This window comes from Callorhinus ursinus, unplaced genomic scaffold (assembly GCF_003265705.2).
Source record: "Callorhinus ursinus isolate GAN/ISIS: 27379988/994484 unplaced genomic scaffold, GSC_fseal_2.0 scaffold82, whole genome shotgun sequence".
NCBI lineage: Eukaryota > Metazoa > Chordata > Mammalia > Carnivora > Otariidae > Callorhinus > Callorhinus ursinus.
Genome location: NW_027397144.1, coordinates 3,517,974 through 3,540,607, shown reverse-complemented (window position 1 = coordinate 3,540,607; position 22,634 = coordinate 3,517,974). Strand labels below are relative to the sequence as shown.

The window sequence follows — 22,634 nt, the reverse complement described above, 5'->3', positions numbered from 1 at the left end:
CTCAGGAAACAAACTAAGGTTTGCTGGAGTGGTAGGGGGTGGGAGGGATGGGGTGGCTGGGTGATAGACATTGGGGAGGGTACGTGCTATGGTGAGCACTGTGAATTGTGTAAGACTGTTGAATTACAGACCTGTACCACTGAAACAAATAATACATTATATGTTAAAAAAAAAAAGATAGTAGGAAGGGAGAAATGAAGGGGGGAAATTGGTGGGGAGACCAACCGTGAGAGACTATGGATTCTGAGAAACAAACTGAGGGTTCTAGAGGGGCGGGGGGTGGGGGGATGGCTTAGCCTGATGATGGGTATTAAAGAGGACATGTACTGAAATGAGCACTGGGTGTTATACCCAAACAATGAATCATGAAACACTACATCAAAAACTAATGATGTAATGTATAGTGATTAACATGACATAATAAAAAAAAAGAAGTCATTTGTGGGTGCGGGGGTGTGTTTAACAGTGAGTAGGAATGTCTGCATGTCTGTTCTTCCCACCGACCCTGGGAGAGGTGGGGCCTCAGAGAGGAAGCCAGTATGTTGGGGCTGCCTCCTCCTAGTCCATAGCTTGCCAGGCCTCTATGGGATGCCTCCACCTTGCCTCTCCTGGGATGTGCCCTTACCTGGATGGTGTCCTGAGCCAAGGCTGGCTTGAAGTCTCTGCGCAGATCTTGGATTCTTTCAAAGAAACGGGAGAGTCTCTAGGATAGAGAGGTACAGATCAGAGAGCCCGAATTGTGGGTGGGGGAGCTTGGGGAAAATGGGTGGGTCAGGCGAGCTGCACAGAGGGATTCCTGCCTCCTGGTCCCTGCTGGGGCCACTCACCTGGCTCTTGATTCCAGGGGGTGGGGTCCAGGTGGGGAAGGACATCTCTGCAGGGAATAGAACACCATTCATTAGGTGCGAGAGTGTCTGTGTGTGTCAGGGACGGGGTCTGGGGTCAGGTCAGACCAGGTACCTTCACAGGTGGCATTGGGCTGCTTATTCTGGAATCCGGGTTTGGGCTCCCAGCACCGGCAACAGTGGCATTTGTATGAGCCCATGGTGTTGATGCAGACGGTGGACTTGTGGCACGTAGGCTGCTCAGAACTGCAGTCATCCACATCTGGGGACACAAAGATGGGAGTCAGGACCCCTTTCCCCTCCCATGTCCTGCCCCCTTTTCCTGTGTTAGTGTCTCCCCTTGGCTGGAGGTGATATCACCTGCTGACCCCACATCCTGGTGATGCAGGGGTCGTGGGAAGTGTGCGGAGTCTGACATGTAGCACATGAGCCCTGTACAGATGTGCAGGTTGTGACTATAGAAATACCTTTGTCCCAGGTAGTAATTAGCTGCTGTCTGGGGTCTCCAAGGAGCCTGTTCCTCAGTACCCCAGCTCCTTCCCCAAGACCCCCAGATTTTTTCCCAACCAGCCTCAAAAGAATGAACATCTGGCACAACAGGGCACTCCCAGGGGTCATTCTGCTTGGTTTGTGTGGGTGCCACTGAATATGTGATCAGATGTTCTGAGTGTGGGTCTCCAGGATGTGGCGTCTGAGCTCTGGACCTTCACAGACGGTGTTCTTGGGGCCATTGGGGGACCCAGGAACTGGCTTCCATCCAGGGCGGCAGCGGAACTGATAGCCCCAAATGTTGTTGAGGCAGTAGGTGGAGTTGTGGCATAGGTTCTGCCCTGATGTGCATTCATTCACATCTGAGGACAAAGCGAGAAGGCCAAGGTTCCCTCCACTCACTGCACCCATCCTTCCTGTCCCTTCTCTCAGATTCCTTAGTACTTCACACCAAGGAAAGACACACACACACACACACACACACACACACACACACACACACACACCATGTACCAGCCACCTACCCTGTCAAGATAAACTTTATGATAGTATTTTCTATTGTAAAAACTCCATAATCTCAGATTGTCCCTGCAAGGTGGACAGGGTAGAACCATGTGTGTGAACCATTCCAGACAAAGCTGAGACCCTTCACATATGGTGCAGATTAGACTAGGTGTCAGGTTCAGGGAGGGGGGAGGCTGTGATGGACCTCTAACCAAGGAGGCTGTGACACTGAGCTGCCCTAGAAGCGACACTTTTGCTAGAATATGACAGATGAATAGGGGCAAGTAGGGTGTTGCTCATAGAGATCGGGGGCTCCACAAGGACACCCCAGGCATAGAAAGCCCTGCTGCCTCCCTACTCTGTGGAGGGACCTTCTTAGGAGGTAAGTCCTTGGGCAGAGCAAACCCCTGGTGTTTTGGGAAACTGAGGGTCTTCTCCCTCCTCCTGGGCTACGGGATCTGCCTTGGACCCTCCCCAGCTCCAGTGCAGCCTCACAGCATCTGCCAGGGCCTCAACTGTGCACAGATTCGGGTCGCCTGGGCTGAGCTCCAAGCCGGGTGGGCACTTGCAGGTGTAGCTACCCTGGGTGTTGGTGCAGATGCCACGGCTTTTACAGATTCGGGGTTTCAGCTGACATTCGTCCACGTCTGCAGGGGGACGGAGAGGGTGATGGGTGCCTGCAGCTGTGTCCTGGGATAGAAACATCTGGAAGGCCCCACTGTCTCTTCTCTGGTGCGTGGGTGCCTTTTCTAATTCACATGGAGGCATGCTATGGGCGAGCATGGTGGCCCAGATGTTCTGTTTCCAGATGTTGCTGGAAGTGGTCCAAGTCCTCCCCATCTGCCAGCCCTGGCTCCCTCGGCCTCTCTGGGCAGCTCCCAGCTGGGACAGTGAAATCACGGCCACCTGTGTCCCAGCCTGAGGACTTGGACAAGTCCAGGGTGGGCGTTCCTGGGAACCAAGTGCAGGGGAAATACTGTGTTTCCCAAACAAGACCATCTTGGCTCCCAGTGATGGCTTTTGTCCTAATTTCCCAGGGCAACAGCTTGCTGCCTGAGTTCCCCCTTGGAATCCCAGTGACCCTCACAGGACAGCGTACTCTCAACCACACTATCTCTGAGCCTTGGTGTTTGGAAAAGGATGTTATCAGGATGTTCTCTGATGCCTAGACAAAGTGACCTGAGTGACTCCAAACCTCATGGACGAGGAGATGGAAGACACAAGTCAGTTCTTACCTTGACACATGTTCTCACTCTCATTCCTGAACATTCTTGCCCCAGAAGCAAGCTCATATCCTGGGCTGCATGTACAGTAGTGGCTCCCCCTCTGTATTCTGGCAATCTGTAAATTTTCCACAGGACACTGCCAAGGGTGGTCCACACTCATTGATGTCTGGAACACAACAGGGCAAAGGATGACCTCTCAAAGGTGTGAGTTCCCATAGGGCAGAGGCCCTAGTCTCCAGCCCTACTCTACCATAGAGACCAGACAGAATTCAGCTCACAGTTTGCTGGATGAGCTGGAGCCAGCTGTTCTGAGCACCTGCTCACTGTTCTGCTCATCTCTGCTCTCTGGCTGGGCCTGAGGGCACCTAGATTCAGACACTCTGCTGTGCCATCATGGGGGCTGGAAGCAGGTCTCCATCCCCTTCTGCAGGGTGGTGTAGACAGAGGAACTGAGACTCTGTTTGAACTATTGGGGACCGGGGAGTGGGCTCCAGTCAGGGTGACATTGGCACTAAAGGCCACTCTCGAAGCTCAGTCAGTGAAGGGAGTCATGGCTGGATGACACTCACCATTCACACTTGAGATAACACCAAGAGGTCAATCCACTGCCCACTGATAACTTCCATAGCCCATTATCGATGGCCCTAGTATACCCCAAAAGCCTCATCAAACACTCCCCCAGCTCCAGTGTCAGGCATTTTCAAGATGCCCCATTGGGCACCTGGGTGGCTCAGTCAGTTAAGCATCTACTTTTGGCTCAAGTCATGATTCCAGGGTCCTCAGATGCAGCCCCACATCCCACTCTCTGTTCAGCAGGGACTCTGCTTCTCACTCTGCCTCTGCCCCTCCCCCCCAACTCGTATGCTCACTCTCATAAATAAATAAATAAATAAATAAATAAATAAATAAATAAATAAAATCTTAGAAAAGAAAAAAAAAGATGCCCCAGGATGTCTCTGGAGCAGTCTTGCTACCTCCGATCTGAAGAAGTTCCTCTTATCAGAGCCCACTGCAGATATGAAATGAGGAAGAAGAATGCTGGCTCTCATAGCTGAGCCACTGGGGGTGTTTTCTGGCCTCCTATCTCTCCTTGTTCTCTACACATGAGAGGAAAGATTCCCATGAGCCAGGTTCTTTGAGTAGCTCAGGGACACATAGAGCAGGGGCTACACATCACCAGTTAAAAATAACAGTTTAATAAGAACCAGCAAAACAAGAATGCATCAAAATGCAGGGACAGAATGTTTTCTCTTGTACATTCCAATAAGGGAACCAAAAACTTTTAGAGCCTGAAAGGACTCATTGCATCACTCTGAGTCAGGGCAGGCAACTGGTATCCCCCAGAGTAGAGTTTCCTACTTGAACTTGTCGACTTCCCTTAGAAAGCCACAGGATCAGGATGTGGGTGTGAGCACCAGAACATGACTGGATAAGGGAAGATGCACACCTGATGCATTCTTGTTCACCCCCATCTGGGCTATGGCACTGCCCTCCTCACTTCTCAGATGGTGGCAATGCCTAGACACCTGCCTTCAAGGTGGGATGGAGTGGAGTGGGGGACAGGTGGGAATGAGGCATTCAAGAGGGGAATACATGACAATTTTAAATTCCCAACTTCAGTCATGCTTCCTTAAAGCAGCTGGGATCCAGTCACACCATCAGCAGCTCTCCTTGCCATGCTCACCCAGCCACGAGTCTCCATGAGATACACAAGCAAATGCAGGGATCCATTAGGGATACCTCTAAGGCAGAGAGGGGCTGCATGGTAGTCACAACACCACCTTTTACCTTTTCATGATAAAATTTACTTTCCCCCCGGGGAGGGGAGGAAGATGGTGGAGGAATAGGGACCCTAGTTTCATCTAGTCCCTGGAATTCAGCTAGTTAGCTATTAAATCATTCTGAACAATTGCGAACTCAACCAAATATTAAAAAAAAAATTGCTACAAGTCTACAAATAGAAAACAGACCACTTTTTGCAAGAATGACAAGACAGAAGAACTCACCCCAAAAAAGAGAACAAAAGGCAGTACTCACTGCCAGGGACTTAATCAATATGGATATAAGTAAGATGTGGGAACTAGAATTTAAAATAATGATTACAAAGACACTAGCTGAGCTTGAAAAAAGCATAGAAGACACTAGAGAAAGGGTTCTGGAGAAATGAACTAAAATCTAATCAGGTTGAAATAAAAAAGGCTATTAATGAAATGCAATCATTGATGGATGCTCTTACTGCTAGGATAAATGAGGCAGAAGAGAGAGTCAGTGTTATAGAAGATAAAATTATAGAGAATAAAGAGATAGAAAAAGAGAGATAAACAACTACTGGATCACAAGGGGAGGATTCCAGATATCAGTGATGCAATAAAGTGAAACAATGTTGGAATAATTGGGGTCCCAGAGGAAGAGGAAAGGGGGGAGCAGAAGGTTATTTGAACAAATTATAGCTGAAAACTTCCTTAATCTGGGGAAGGAAACAGGCATTCAAGTCCAGGAGGCAGAGAACCCCCCTCAAAATCAATAAAAATAGGTCAACACCTCAGCATACACTAGTGAAGCTGGCAAATTTCAGATATAAAGAGAAATTCCTGAAAGCAGCTCGGGCAAGAGGTACTTAACCATAAGGGTAGAAACCTAAGGCTGGCAGCAGAACTATCAACAGAAACCTGGCAGGTCAGAAAGAATTGGCATGATATATTCAGGGTGCTAAATGAGAAAAATATGCACCAAGAATGCTTTATCCTGCAAGGCTGTCATTCAGAATAGAAGGAGAGATAAAGAGCTTTCAGGACAAACAGAAACTAAAAGCACTTCTGATCACTAAACAAGCCCTGCAAGAAATACTAAAGAGGATCCTTTAAGTGAAGAGGGAGCCCAAAAGTAACAAAGACCAGAAAGGAACAGAGACAAGATACAGAAACAGGGACTTTACAGGTAATAAAATGGCACTAAATTCATATCTTTCAATAATTACTCTGAATGTAAATGGGCTAAAATCCCCAATAAAAAGACACAGGTTATCAGATTGGATAGAAAAGAAAGACTCATCCAAAAGCTGACTACAAGAGACTCATTTTAGACCCAAAGACTCTTCCAGATTGAAGGCTGAGGGGGTGGAAAATATTTATCACGCTAATGGACATCAAAAGAAAGCTGGGGTAGCAATCCTCATATCAGTTAACAATAGAGCTACCCTATGACCCATAAATTGCACTACTGGGTATTTACCCCAAAGATACAGATGTAGTGAAAATAAGAGCCACATGCACCCCAGTGTTCATAGCAGCAATGTCCGCAATAGCCAGACTGTGGAAGGAGCCAAGATGCCCTTCAACAGATGAATGGATAAAGAAGATGTAGTCCATCTATACAATGGAATATAACTCAGCCATCAGAAAAGATGAATACTCACCATTTGCATAGACATGGATGGAACTGGAGGGCATTATGCTAAGTGAAATAAGTCAAGTGGATAAAAACAATAATTATATGATTTCACTTATTTGTGGAACATAAGGAATAGCATGGAGGACACTAGGAGAAGAAAGAGAAAAATGAAAATGAAAGGGGGAAAATCAGAGGGGGAGGCAAACCATGAGAGACTCTGGACTCCGGGAAACAAACTGAGGTTTTCAGAGGGGAGGGGGTTGGGAGGGATGAGTTAACCCAGTGATAGGTATTAAGGAGGGCTTGTATTGCAATGAGCACTGGGTGTTACAAGCAAACAATGAATCATGGAACACTACATCAAAAACTAATGATGTACTGTATGGTGACTAGCATAATAAAATAAAATAAAAACTAATGAAGTACTCAATGGTGAGTAACATAACATTATAAAAAATATAAATAAATAAATATATATATGCCATGTTCCTGGATAAGCAATCTCAACATTTAAAAGATTCCATTTATTTCTAATTAATTCATAAATAAAATATAATTCTAATAAACATTCAAATAGAAAAAGAAAAATTGGATTTTTTTATTTTATTATGTTATGTTAGTCACCATACAATACATCATTAGCTTTTGATGTAGTGATCCACGATTCATCCACGATTCATTGTTTTCATATAACACCCAGTGCTCTATGCAGTACGTTCCCTCCTTAATACCCATCACCAGGCTAACCCATCCCCCCACCCCCTCCCCTCTAAAACCCTCATTTTGTTACTCAGAGTCCATAGTCTCTCATGGTTCATCTCTCCCTCCAATTTCCTCCCTTTCATTTTTCCCTTCCTTCTTCTACTGTCCTCCATGCTGTTCCTTATGTTCCACAAATAAGTGAAACCATATGATAACTGACTTTCTCTGCTTGACTTATTTCACTTAGCATAATCTCCTCCACTCCCATCCATGTTGATGTAAAAGTTGGGTATTCATCGTTTCTGATGGCTGAGTAATATTCCATTATATATATGGACCACATCTTCTTTATCCATTCATCTGCTGAAGCGCATCTTGGCTCTTTCCACAGTTTGGCTATTGTGGACATTGCTGCTATGAACACTGGGGAGCATATGGCCCTTCTTTTCACTACCTCTGTGTCTTTGGGGTAAATATCCAGGAGTGCAATTGCTGGGTCATGGGGTAGCTCTATTTTTAATTTTCTGAGGCACCTCCACAGTTTTCCAAAGTGGCTGTACCAACTTGCATTCCCACCAACAGTGTAAGAAGGTTCCCTTTTCTCCACAACCTCTCCAACATTTGTTGTTTCTTGCCTTGTCAATTTTTGCCATTCTAACTGGTGTTAAGGTGGTATATCAATGTGGTTTTGATTTGAAATTCCCTAATGGCTAATGATGGTGAATATTTTTTCATCTGTCTCTTAGCCATTTGTATGTCTTCTTTGAAGAAGTGTCTCTTCATGTCTTCTGCCCATTTTTTGACTTGATTATTTGTTTTTTGTGTGAGTTTGAGAAGTTCTTTATAGATCTTGGATACCAGCCCTTTATCTGTACTGTCATTTGCAAATATCTTCTCCCATTCTGTGGAAAGACTCCACCCCCAAATTACTAGAACTCATACAGCAATTCAGTAATGTCGCAGGGTACAAAATCAATGCACAGAAATCAGTTGCTTTCTTATACACTAACAACGCAACTGTAGAAAGAGAAATTAGAGAAATGATTCCATTTACAATAGCACCAAAAACCATAAGATACCTCGGAATAAACCTAACCAAAGCGGTAAAGGACCTATACTCTAGGAACTACAGAACACTCATAAAAGAAATTGAAGAAGACACAAAAAGATGGAAAAATATTCCGTGCTCATGGATCAGAAGAATAAACATTGTGAAAATGTCTATGCTACCCAGAGCAATCTATACCTTCAGTGCCATCCCGATCAAAATTCCAATGACATTTTTCAAAGTGCTGGAATAAACAATCCTAAAATTTGTATGGAATCAGAAAAGACCCCGAATCGCCAAGGAAATGTTGAAAAAGAAAACCAAAGCTGGGGGCATCACGTTGCCTGATTTCAAGCTATATTACAAAGCTGTGATCACCAAGACAGCATGGTACTGGCACAAAAACAGACATATAGACCAATGGAACAGAATAGGGAGCCCAGATATGGACCCTCAACTCTATGGTCAAATAATCTTCGACAAAGCAGGAAAAAACATGCGATGGAAAAAAGACAGTCTCTTCAATAAATGGTGCTGGGAAAACTGGACAGCCACATGCAGAAGAATGAAACTCTACCATTCTCTAACACCATACACAAAGATAAACTCAAAATGGATGAAAGATCTCAATGTGAGACAGGAATCCTTCAAAATCCTGGAGGAGAACATAGGCAGTAACCTCTTTGACATCGGCCACAGCAACTTCTCTCAAGATACATCTCCAAAGGCTAGTGAAACAAAAGCAAAAATGAACTTTTGGGACTTCATCAAGATAAAAAGCTTCAGCACAGCAAAAGAAACAGTCAACAAAATGAAAAATTTATTTTAAACCAAAGACTGTAATAAGAGTTGAAGAAGAACACTATATCATAATCAAAGGGTCTATCCAACAAGAAGATGTAATAATTTTAAATATTTATGCCCCCTAACTTGGGAGTAGCCAATTTTATAAACTAATAAATAACAAAATTATACAAATACATTGATAATAATACAAGAATAGTAGGGGACTTTAACAACTCACTCACAGCAATGGACAGATTATCTAAGCAGAAGATCAACAAGAAAACAAGAGCTTTGAATGACACACTGGACCAGATGGACTTCACAGATATATATAGAGAATTCCATCCTAAATCAACAGAATACTCATTCTTCTCGGGTGCACATGGAACATTCTCCAGAACAGATCATATAGTGAGTCACAAATCAGGTCCAACAGGTACCAAAATATTGGGATTATTCCCTGCCAATTTTCAGATCATGATGCTTTAAAATTTAATTCATTCACAAAAGGAAATTTGGAAGGAACACAAATACATGGAATTTAAAGAGTATCCTACTAAAAATGAATGGGTCAAGTAAGAAATTAAAGAAAATTTTTTAAAATATATGAAAGCAAATGAATATGAAAACACAACTCTTCAAAACCTTTGGGACGCTGCAAAGGTGGCCCTAAGAGGGAAGTACATAGCACTACAAGACTTTCTCAAGAAACAAGAAAAGTCTCAAACACACAACCTAACCTTATACCTGAAAGAGCTGAAGAAAAAAAAACATCAAATAAAGCCTAAACCTACCAGGAGAAAAGAATTAATAAAGATTAGAGCAGAAATGAATGAAATAGAAACCAAAAGAACAGTAGAACAGATCAACGAAACTAGGAGCTGGTTCTTTGAAAGAATTGATAAGATTGATACACTCCTGAAAGAACTAATAAGATTGATAAACTTGAATAGCCAGACTGTTGGAAAAGAAAGGAGAAAGGACACAAATTAACAAAATCATGACTGAAAGAGGAGAGAGCCAACCAACACCAAAGAAATACAATTATAAGAACATATTATCAGTAACTATATGCCAACAAATTAGGCAAACTGGAAGAAATGAATGCACTCCTAGAGATGTATAAACTACCAAAACTGAAAAAGGAAGAAATAAAAAACGTGAACAGACCCATAATCGGGAAGGAAATTGAAGCAGTAATCAAAAATGTCCCAACAAACAACACTCCAGGGCTGGTGGCTTCCCAGGGGAATTCTACCAAAGATTTAAAGAAGAAATAATACCTCTTCTTCTAAAGCTGTCTCAAAAAAGTGAAATGGAAGGAAAACTTCCAAACTCTTTTAATGAGGCCAGCATTACCTTGATCCTAAAACCAAAGATGCCACCAAAAAAGAATTACAGACCAATATCCCTAATAAACATGGATACAAAATTCTCCCCAAACTACTAACCAACAGTACATTAAAAGCATTATCCACCACCACCAATGGGATTTATTCCTGGACTGAACTATGGTCCAATATGCGTAAATCAGTCAATGTGATACACTACATTAATAAAAGAAAGGAGAAGAATCATATGCTCCTCTCAGTGGTTGCAGAAAAAGCATTTGACAAAGTACAGAATACTTTTTTTGATTAAAACTCTCCATGGTGTAGGGATAGAGGGAACATAACACAATATCATAAAAGACATATACGAAAAGCTCACAGTGAATATCATTCTCAACAGGGAAAACCTGAGAGCTTTTCCCCTAAGGTCAGGAAAACGACAGGGATGTCCACTCTTACGACTCTTGATCAACATAGTACTAGAAGTCCTACCATCAGGGGCGGAGCAAGATGGCAGAGGAGTAGGAGACCTAGATTTCGTCTGGTCTCAGGAATTCAGCTCAATAGGGATCAAACCATTCTGAACACCTACGAATTCAACAGGAGATCGAAGAGGAGAGTAGCAACAACTCTCTGAACAGAGAAGCGACCACTTACTGGAAGGTAGGACGGGCAGAGAAGTGAATCCGAGGCGATATTCGGGAGGATAGACGGCGGGGGAGGGGCCTCCGTCGCCCGCTTCTGGCAAGTGATAGAGCCGCGGAGCACATCATCGGAACTGTTAGAAGTCGGCTCCGCGGAGGGACGTCGCTGCAGTGGCTAAGCGGGGGGTGGAACCCTCGTGGGACAGTGTGGTCTCAGGACCCTCGGGGTCACAGAAAGACCGGGGGTGCCTGAGTGCGCCAGAGCTCCCAGGTATCGGAGCGAGGAAGCCGGCTGCAGAGACGGAGCCGAGGTGCAGGCTCTCAGCTCGGGGTTGTCATAAACTGTGATCCGCAGCCCAGTCGGGCCACTGCTCCTCCAGCAGGTACCCAACAAGCGGCAGAGCTGGGGAGACTCCCCTTCCTTCCTGGGGAGGAGCGGCGCGGGAGCACACCGCAGGGATCTGCTGGGTTTGGAGACTCCACACGGGGTCGGGTGCCAGAGATAGCAACGCTCGGTCACAGGCAGGGTGAGCACGGAGTGCGGCCGGAGACCCGGGAGACGGGAGTGACTGCTTTTCTCTGGGGGCGCACTGAGGAGCGGGGCCCCGAGGTCTCAGCTCCTCCGGGCAGAGAGTGGGAGGCCACCATTTTCACCCTGGTCCTCCAAGGCTGTACGGAGAGCTTGCAGGGAACAAAAGCTCCTGAGAGCAAACCCGAGCAGCCTGTTAGCCCTGACCGACAAGGGCGGGGCAATTCAGCCTCCGGCAAAGACATTTGGAAACCACATCAACAGGCCCCTCCCCCAGAAGATCAACACAAACAGCCAGAAAGCCAAGACCAAGTTTACCGATCAAGGACAACGGGAGAACTCCAGCGCTAGGGGAATACTGCACATAGAATTCATGGCTTTTTTTTACCATGATTCATTAGTTCATCAAATTTAATTTTTGTTAAATGTTTTTTTATTTTTCTTTTTCCCTTTTTCAACTAACATCAATCTCTTTTTTAAAAAAAAAAATTTTTTTATTTTTCATTTTTAGAGTCATATCTTATCCCTTCATAGTAGTTACCCTTATTTTTGGCATATATATATAAGTTGTTCTCTCTTTAAAATTTTGAGATACAGTTTCTTCTAACAGATCAAAATATACCCTAAATCACTAGTGTATGGCTCTGTTCTAGTCTCCTGCCTGATCACATTCTCTCCCTTTTTCCTTTTTTTTTCCTAAAACTTCTTTCTTTTTTCAAACCACTTCTTATCTTATCAAGTACTTTTATAAAATCTTTTATAATTTTCATCTTTACAGTCATCTTCCATCCCTTCATTATATCAACCCTTATTTTGTACATATATGTCTTTCTTCCTTTAAAATTTTAGGAGGCACTTTTTTCTAACAGACCAAAATACGCCCAAAATCTAGTGTGTGGCACTGATCTATGCACTAGCCTGATCATATTTGATCATATTCTGCTTTTTTTGTATTCTTCTGTTTTTGTTTTTATCTTTTTTCTTTTTTTTTCTCTTTCTTTTTTCTTTCTTTCCCTTTCTTTTCCCCTGGTTTCAGGTCTTTTCTGATTTCTATACAGTATATTTGCTGGGGACGTTGTAAACCTCTTAGCATTTTGTTCTCTCATTCATATATTCTCCTCTGGATAAAATGACAAGACGAAAGAAATCACCTCAGCAAAAAGAACAAGAGGTAGTACCGTCAGGCAGGGACCTACTCAATATGGACATTAGTACGATGTCGGACCTAGAGTTCAGAATCATGACTTTAAAGATACTACCTGGGCTTGAAAAAAGCGTGGAAGTTATTAGAGAAACCCTTTCTGGAGAAATAAAAGGACTAAAATCTAACCAAGTCGAAATCAAAAAGGCTATTAATGAGGTGCAATCAAAAATGGGGGCACTAACTGCTAGGATAAATGAGGCAGAAGAGAGAATCAATGATATAGAAGACCAAATGATGGAAACTAAAGAGGCTGAGAAAAAGAGAGAGAAACAACTACAGGATCACGAGGGCAGAATTTGAGAGATAAGTGATACGATAAGACAAAACAACATTAGAATAATTGAGAGTCCAGAAGAAGAAGAAAGAGAGAGAGGGGCAGAAGGTATACTGGAGCAAATAATAGCAGAGAACTTCCCTAATGTGAGGAAGGAAACAGGCATCAAAATCCAGGAGGCACAGAGAACCCCTCTCAAAATCAATAATAATAGGTCAACACCCCGACATCTAATAGTAAAACTTACGAGTCTCAGAGACAAAGAGAAAATCCTGAAAGCAGCTCGGGAGAAGAGATATGTAACCTACAATGGTAAAAATATTAGATTGGCACCAGACCTATCCCCAGAGACCTGGCAGGCCAGAAAGGACTGGCAAGATATCTTCAGAGCACTAAACGAGAAAAATATGCAGCCAAGAATACTATATCCAGCTAGGCTGTCAATGAAAATAGAAGGAGAGATAAAAAGCTTCCAGGACAAACAAAAACTAAAGGAATTTGCAAACACGAAACCAACCCTCCAAGAAATATTGAAAGGGGTCCTCTAAGCAAAGAGAGAGCCTAAAAGCAGCAAAGATCAGAAAGGAACACAGACAACATACAGTAACAGTCAACTTACAGGCAATCCAATGGCACTAAATTCATACCTTTCAATAGTTACCCTGAATGTAAATGGGCACAATGCCCCAATCAAAAGACACAGGCTATCAGATTGGATTAAAAACCAAGACCCATCGATATGCTGTCTGCAAGAGACTCATTTTAGACCCAAAGACACCCCCAGATTGAAAGTGAGGGGGTGGAAAACCATTTACCATGCTAATGGACACCAAAAGAAAGCTGAGGTGGCAATCCTTATATCAGACAAACTAGATTTTATACAAAGACTGTAATAAGAGATGAGGAAGGACACTATATCCTACTTAAAGGGTCTATCCAACAAGAAGATCTAACAATTGTAAATATCTATGCCCCGAACATGGGAGCAGCCAATTATATAAGGCAATTAATAACAAAAGCAAAGAAATACATTGACAACAATACAATAATAGTGGGGGACTTTAACACCCCCCTGACTGAAATGGACAGATCATCTAAGCAAAAGATCAACAAGGAAATAAAGACTTTAAATGACACACTGGACCAAATGGACTTCACAGACATATTCAGAACATTCCATCCCAAAGCAACAGAATACACATTCTTCTCTAGTGCCCATGGAACATTCTCCAGAGTTGATCACATCCTAGGTCACAAATCAGGTCTCAACCGGTACCAAAAGATTGGGATCATTCCCTGCATATTTTCAGACCACAATGCTTTGAAACTAAAACTCAATCACAGGAAGAAAGTTGGAAAGAACTCAAATACATGGAGGCTAAAGAGCATCCTACTAAGGAATGAATGGGTCAACCGGGAAATTAAAGAAGAATTAAAAAAATTCATGGAAACCAATGAAAATGAAAACACAACTGTCCAAAATCTTTGGGATACAGCAAAGGCAGTCCTGAGAGGAAAGTATATAGCAATACAAGCCTTTCTCAAGAAACAAGAAAGGTCTCAAATACACAACCTAACCCTACACCTAAAGGAGCTGGAGAAAGAACAGCAAATAAAGCCTAAACGCAGCAGGAGAAGAGAAATAATAAAGATCAGAGCAGAAATCAAGGGACTACAAACCAAAAGAACAGTAGAACAGATCAACAAAACTAGGAGCTGGTTCTTTGAAAGAATTAACAAGATTGATAAACCCCTGGCCAGACTGATCAAAAAGAAAAGAGAAATGCCCCAAATCAACAAAATCATGAATGAAAGAGGAGAGATCACAACCAACACCAAAGAAATACAAACAATTATAAGAACATATTATGAGCAACTCTATGCCAGCAAATTAGATAACCTGGAAGAAATGGGTGCATTCCTAGAGATGTATCAACTACCAAATTTGAACCAGGAAGAAATAGAAAACCTGAACAGACCTAGAACCACTAAGGAAATTGAAGCAGTCATCAAAAATCTCCCAAGAAACAAAAGCCCAGGGCCAGATGGCTTCCCAGGAGAATTCTATCAGATATTTAAAGAAGAATTAATACCTATTCTCCTGAAACTGTTCCAAAAAATAGAAATGGAAGGAAAACTTCCAAATTCATTTTATGAGGTCACCATTACCTTGATCCCAAAACCAGACAAAGACCCCATCAAAAAGGAGAATTACAGACCAATATCCTTGATGAACATGGATGCAAAAATTCTCACCAAAATACTAGCCAATAGGATCCAACAGTACATTAAGAGGATTATTCACCACGACCAAGTGGGATTTATCCCTGGGCTGCAAGGTTGGTTCAACATCCGCAAATCAATCAACGTGATACAATACATTAACAAAAGAAAGAACAAGAATCATATGATCCTCTCAATAGATGCAGAAAAAGCATTTGACAAAGTACAGCATCCTTTCTGGATCAAAACTCTTCAGAGTATAGGGATAGAGGGTACATACCTCAATATCATAAAAGCCATCTACGAAAAACGTACAGTGAATAACATTCTCAATGGGGAAAAGCTGAGAGCTTTTCCCCTAAGGTCAGGAACGTGGCAGGGATGTCCACTCTCACCACTCCTATTGAACATAGTATTAGAAGTCCTAGCCACAGCAATCAGACACCAAAAAGAAATCAAAGGCATCCAAATCGGCAAAGAGGAAGTCAAACTCTCACTCTTTGCAGATGATATGATACTGTATGTGGAAAACCCAAAAGACTCCACCCCAAAACTGCTAGAACTCATACAGGAATTCAGTCTAATAGCAGGCTATAAAATCAATGCACAGAAATCAGTGGCATTCCTATACACCAACAACAAGACAGAAGAGAGACAAATCAAGGAGTCAATCCCATTCACAATTGCACCCAAAACCATAAGATACCTAGGAATAAATTTAACCAAAGAGGCAAAGGATCTGTACTCAGAAAACTATAAAATACTCATGAAAGAAATTGAAGAAGACACAAAGAAATGGAAAAACGTTCCATGCTCATGGATTGGGAGAACCAACATTGTGAAGATGTCAATGCTACCTAGAGCAATCTACACATTCAATGCAATCCCCATCAAAATACCATCCACTTTTTTCAAAGAAATGGAACAAAGAATCCTAAAATTTTTATGGAACCAGAAGAGACCCCGAATAGCCAGAGGAATATTGAAAAAGAAAAGCAAAGCTGGCAGCATCACAATTCCGGACTTCCAGCTCTATTAGAAAGCTGTCATCATCAAGACAGTTTGGTACTGGCACAAAAACAGACACATAGATCAATGGAAGAATCGAGAGCCCAGAAATGAACCCTCAACTCTATGGTCAACTTATCTTTGACAAAGCAGGAGAGAATGTCCAATGGAAAAAAGACAGTCTCTTCAACAAATGGTGTTGGGAAAATTGGACAGCCACATGCAGAAGAATGAAACTGGACCATTTCCTTACACCACACACAAAAATAGACTCCAAATGGTTGAAAGACCTAAACGTGAGACAGGAGTCCATCAAAATCCTAAAGGAGAACACCGGTAGCAACCTCTTCGACCTCAGCTGCAGCAACTTCTTCCTAGAAACATCACCAAAGGCACGGGAAGCCAGGGCAAAAATGAACTATTGGGATTTCATCAAGATAAAAAGCTTTTGCACAGCAAAAGAAACAGTCCACAAAACCAAAAGACAACTGACAGAATGGGAGAAAATATTTGCAAATGACATCTCAGATAAAGGGCTAGTATCCAAAATCTATAAAGAACTTATCAAACTCAACACCCAAAGAACAAATAATCCAGTCAAGAAATGGGCAAAAGACATGAACAGACATTTTTCCAAAGAAGACATCCAAATGGCCAACAAGCACATGAAAAAGTGCTCAACATCGCTCGGCATCAGGGAAATCCAAATCAAAACCTCAATGAGATACCACCTCACACCCGTCAGAATAGCAAAAATTAACAAGTCAGGGAACGACAGATGTTGGCGGGGATATGGAGAAAGGGGAACCCTCCTACACTGTTGGTGGGAATGCAAGCTGGTGCAACCCCTCTGGAAAACAGTATGGAGGTTCCTCAAACAGTTGAAATTAGAGCTACCATTCGATCCAGCAATTGCACTACTGGGTATTTACCCCAAAGATACAAATGTAGGGACCCGAAGGGGTACGTGCACCCCAATGTTTATAGCAACAATGTCCACAATAGCCAAACTGTGGAAAGAGCCAAGATGTCCATCGACAGATGAATGGATAAAGAAGAGGTGGTATATATACACAATGGAATATTATGCAGCCATCAAAAGGAATGAGATCTTGCCATTTGCAACGACGTGGATGGAACTGGAGGGTGTTATGCTGAGTGAAATAAGTCAATCAGAGAAAGACATGTATCACATGACCTCACTGATATGAGGAATTCTTAATCTCAGGAACAAACTGAGGGTTGCTGGAGTGGTCGGGGGTGGGAGGGATGGGGTGGCTGGGTGATAGACATTGGGGAAGATATGTGCTACGGTGAGCGCTGTGAATTGTGTAAGACTGTTGAATCACAGATCTGTACTTCTGAAACAAATAACGCAACATATTTTAAGAAAAAAAAAAAGAAAAATAAGAAGATAGCAGGAGAGGAAGAATGAAGGGGAGTAAGTCAGAGGGAGAGACGAACCAGGAGAGATGATGGACTCTGAAAAACAAACTGAGGTTTCTAGAGGGGAGGAGGGTAGGGGGATGGGTTAGCCTGGTGATGGGTGTTAAAGAGGGCACATTCTGCATGGAGCACTGGGTGTTATGAACAAACAATGAATCATGGAACACTACACCAAAACAAATTATGTAATATATGTTGATTAACATAACAATAAAAAATTAAAAAAAAATAATAGCAGTGACCATGATAATAGCTTGTGTTTGACAGTCTGTACTAGTTTACGTGTTCTTCACACACGTGAATTTTAAATCTCACTCCAACTATGTAGGGTAGGTACAATGATTACCCCCAATTACAGACTAGCAAACTGAGCCATAGAGAGGAGAACTTCTTCCCCCCATCACCTCCCTTCACTGTCTCCGTGCCCCTGCACCACCCCAAGTCCTTGTACCATCACAGCTCTCCAACCAGCTGGCGAAGATCTCCCCAGATGAAGAAATGAATCCCGGGGAGCAGCAACAGGTGTTGGCATTGACACACGTGGATTTTGGAGGGCACCAGCGAGCCCAGTCTGTGGAGGCAGAGGTTGTGGGAACAGAGACCGCAGTCAGAAGACTCAAGAAATGGAGGGAGCCAGATGCCAGCTGGGGGTCCAGGAGCAGAGGAGGGGAGGTGGAGGAAGGAGAGGGATGGCTGCCATTGGAAGAAGAAAAGATAGAAAACTCTGGACGTTTGGGGAGGTAAAAGAAGTCTCTGTTATCTCCAGAAGACCAGAGCCTCACTTGAAGAATATGCCCCCCTTTTCCCCTTGCTGGTGTGAGGACCCAGACCCCTTCATGCACCCCCAGCTTCTGTCACCAGTGAGGCTGGCTGGGCAAACTCACCACTAGTCTTCTGGGCTGTGGCTCCCAATGGCAACAACAGCAGCATCAAGAGTCCTGGGGCAGAAAAAAGAGAGATGACAAAAAGAGGAGATGGAGCTCCAGGTTCAACCTTTGTCCTCACGGCCATTGCATCCTGGGAGGTGGCTCTGATGCTGTGGCCCATGGCTTTCCCAAGCCTCTAGTAATTTATGAAGATTTGAGGACCAGTCCTCTTCCCTCCCTCTCCTCGGACCTCCTGAGGAATCAGTCACTAACAGACCCTGTCATGGAACCTCGGTGCTACAGGTAAGGGCACAGAATACACACAGGTGATGTCAGGGACACAACATAGAAATTCCAGCCTCTCCCAATGGAGGGGGTAAATATTTTTTTAAGAAATATTTATTTAGGGCCCCTGGGTGGCTCAGTTGGTTAAGCAACTGCCTTTGGCTCAGGTCATGAACCTGGAGTCCTGGGATCGAGTCCCACATCGGGCTCCCTGCTCGGCAGGGAGTCTGCTTCTCCCTCTGACCCTCCTCCCTCTCGTGCTCTCTGTTTCTCATTGTCTCTCTCGCAAATAAATAAAATCTTTAAAAAAAATTTAAAATTTATTTATTTATTTATTTATTTATTTATTTATTTATTTATTTTAGAGACAGAGGAGAGAGAGCACAGCTGGAGGAGGGAGAAGGGGCAGAGAGAGGGAGAAGCAGAGTTCCCACTGAGCAGGGAGCTTGATGTGGGGCTGGATCCCAAGACCCAGGGATCATGACCTGAGCCGAAGGCAGACGCTTAACCAACTGAGTCACCCAGGTGCCCTGGAGCAGGTAAATCTTGAAGCACAAAGTCCATAGATGGGTGTGTGCTCTGCCCACAGCCAGGTCCTTTGTTCTCTGGCAATGGCAGAAATTTACCTTGAGGATTTCTCTTCCAGGATCACTCCCCTCTGTTTAACCCACATGTTTTGGGACACACAAGAAGAGCATGGGTTTGGGAGTCAGCCAGCCCCAAGTCTGAGTCCCAGCTCACGGTGGTATTGGTCAGTCAGGGAGCCCTGGCATCACAAGAGGGGGAGTTCCTGACAGGTGAGGGGTGTGAACTATGGCATTGGCAGTTTGAGCCACCATCTCCTGCTTAAGTGGCCTCTCCAGGTGCAGCACCCATAGCTTCTATGGTTCCTTCCAAGTGAGCTCCTGGCCATCCTACAGTGCACTGAGGGCAACAGGCTTTCCCTTTATCTCCCAGTCTCGTCCTGAGTGATGGGTCACTGGGCAGGCATCATGGTATGAAAACCACTGCAGGTGTGAAGGAATCTACCCTACAGGCAATCACCTGGCCACCTGTTAGAGTCTGTCATTCCATTCATGGGACGCATGATGCTGCTGCAAAGGTCATTCTTTAAATGAGATTAACAGTGAAATCAGTAGACTCTGAGTAAAGCTGATATTCTGGGTGGGCCTCATCTAATCAGTTGAAGGCCTTAAGAGGGGAAAAAAGACTGACCTCTTCCAAGGAAGAGAGAATTCTGCTTCCAGACTGACTTCAGACTTAAGATCACCATCAATGTCCCTGGAAACATTGGGTTTCCAACCTGCCCTACAGATTTTGGACTTTCCAACTTTAACAATCTCATAAACCAATTTCTTAAACTGACACATTTTTTCTCATACACACACATATATACACATATATATATACACACACACACTTATATATACATTTCTATACATATATGTACATATACCCAAACTTGGTTCTGTTTCTCTGGAGAACCAGGTCTAATATAGGCCAGAAAATAAGAAAGCTCTGATAAGTCCGAACGATTGCCCTAGAAATAAGTGCCACCTATTTTCTTCTCTGAGAACTTAATATAATTGAGTTAATGCCATTAAAACTTTTTCCTTGCTCTCCCTTATACAGATTGTGGGAAAAAAAAAAACAGAAATAGAGCTAAAGCCAGAAATAAAGCAAAGAACGGAGAAAATTCTCAAATGGGATAGAGTTTCCAGGGAGCTTTAGTTGCTCTATCACTATTGTTGTAATTCTGCCTACCTGGCAGCAACCTTAGATGCCCATTCCTCATGGTGCAGACACCAAGGAGCCCAGCCACAGAGGATGCCATCTGGTGTTGGTCTGGGTGTGCTGAAAAGACTTCCTGTTTAATTATCTCTAACTCCTTAGTAAACTGCTGGTCTAGACGCTTCTTTCCCCTCTGTTTCCCCATGATGAACATCTCTAAAACTCACCCTTCACTTTTTAAGTATTTCCTTAACATTTCTAGTATTCCTACTGAAAGCCTCCTTGATGGTTTCTATCTTTTTGTTATAGGAAGACCTCCCTAACATGAAGATAATTCCACTGGTGTTTTGGCCTCTATGAGGTCTATGGTTCAGAGTGAACAGATCATTTTTTATCTATGATTATCTAGTCACAGAATCTTTATTCTTAAGTTTTCATTTTGAAATAAGCCTAGATTGACAGGAAATTTCAAAAACAATACATGGAGGTCCTTCCCCAGGCTTCCTATAAAAGATACATTTTATGTATTTATGTATCCTTATATAACAATGGTCAAATATCTAAACCAAGAAACTGACATCAGCACAATGGAGTGTATCGTTTTGTGACATGTTATCACATGTGTGGATTCCTGTAACTGTCACTGCAATAAAGTAGATAATATCCCGTCACCACAAGGCTCTCCTTCATGTGACCCCAACATCTCTAAACCGTGGCAGGTCTAGAACCAAGCTGTTTCTATTCTTCAGCAATACTCAACAGTCTGAGATTCATATTCATTGATAAAAGAAAATATTCCTGATATGTTTTAAAAGATGAGAAAAAAGTATCTCCAAATATTTCACTAGTCTCTGTAGTGGAATTGTGATGATTTTCTTCATTTACATTTTTTACATTTTCTTTGTTTTCCCCATGTCCGTGTGTAGTAAAATTGAGCACTGCCATAATAATATAGCATTAAAGAGGTGTCATAAACCACAGAAATTTTTTTCTCAAATTTTTCCTGGAGGCTGGATTCCAAGGTCAATATGTCGGCAGTGTTGGTTTCTGGCAAGAGCTCTCTCCTGACTTGTAGATGGCTGCCTGCACCCTGTGTCCTCATATGATCTTTCCTCTGTGTATGGAGAAAGAGTGGAAGAGAGAGGGAAGGAGGGAGGGAGGGAAGGATAGAAACAGAGAGGGAGGGATGAAGGGAGAGAGAAAACATTGGTGTCCTCTAGTTACAAACCAGAGCTCTTCACTCTGCATCCGCCTGGCCACATGCCTGCACTGCCCTAATCCCCACCACTCTTCCTCTGGCCTGTATTCCTTCCACAAAGTACTTCTGTGCTGCTCCTAGGGCTGAGGACTCCAGATGCCCCATAATCTTGGATGTGCCCCTCCGCCACCCTCAAGCCTCTGTACCTTTACAACCCATCATGGGATTGCTGAAGATCTCCCCACAGGGAAATATGAATCTGGATAACAGCAACAGGCAGGGGCACTGAGATATATGGAGTCCGAAGGGCACCTCGAACCACAGACACTGGGGACGAGACGGTGGTCAGAAGCCCCAGGGAATGGAGGAGGCCAGCTGCCGGGTGGGAACCAGAGAGTGGAGGAGGGGAAGGTTGGCTGCTATTGAAAGAGGAAGAGTTCAGGAAACTAAGCATTTGAGGAGGAAGAAAGTTTCTCTTATTGCCAGACGAAGACCATATCTGAGGAACTTTCACAGATCAAGCCTCTTCTCCCTGGCTCTCCCCTTGTAGTGAAGGAACCCAGACACCAAGCTTGCCATGCCCTCCATCAATAAAGGGGCCAGCTGGCCAGGCTCACCCCCAAGGTTCAGGGCTGCAGCTCCCAATGGCAACAGCAGCAGTACAGACAGCCCTGGAGCAGAAAGAGTGGTGAACGAAAGGAGTCAAGGTCCAATGCAACCCTTGTCCTTATGGCCACTGCCTCCACACTAGATGGCTCTCACCCTGCGGTTCCCTGGCTTTCCAGCAGGATCCCAGAGTCTCCCCAGACCAGGCTCCCACACTTTGCATGGAGTCTTGGGCTCAACCTCTCCCTTCCATCTCCTGGGACTCCCCAAGGAATCAGTCACGAGCAACTGCAAGCCCT

At 43.6% G+C, this 22,634-nt stretch overlaps 1 protein-coding gene across 1 annotated transcript in view; it reads right to left on the bottom strand.

Annotated features, from left to right (window-relative positions):
- LOC112816542 (adhesion G protein-coupled receptor E2-like) overlaps positions 1–22,099 on the bottom strand; it is a 103,480-nt gene extending 81,381 nt beyond the window's left edge. Inside the window, 9 exon segments of the mRNA XM_073887647.1 lie at positions 1,550–1,696; position 2,308; positions 2,355–2,485; positions 3,074–3,161; positions 3,163–3,230; positions 18,101–18,220; positions 18,534–18,587; positions 20,565–21,645; positions 21,936–22,099. Coding sequence (XP_073743748.1) covers positions 1,550–1,696; position 2,308; positions 2,355–2,485; positions 3,074–3,161; positions 3,163–3,230; positions 18,101–18,220; positions 18,534–18,587; positions 20,565–20,745 — 790 coding nt within the window. The 5' untranslated portion in view covers positions 20,746–21,645; positions 21,936–22,099.
- Positions 22,100–22,634: the final 535 nt, after the last annotated feature.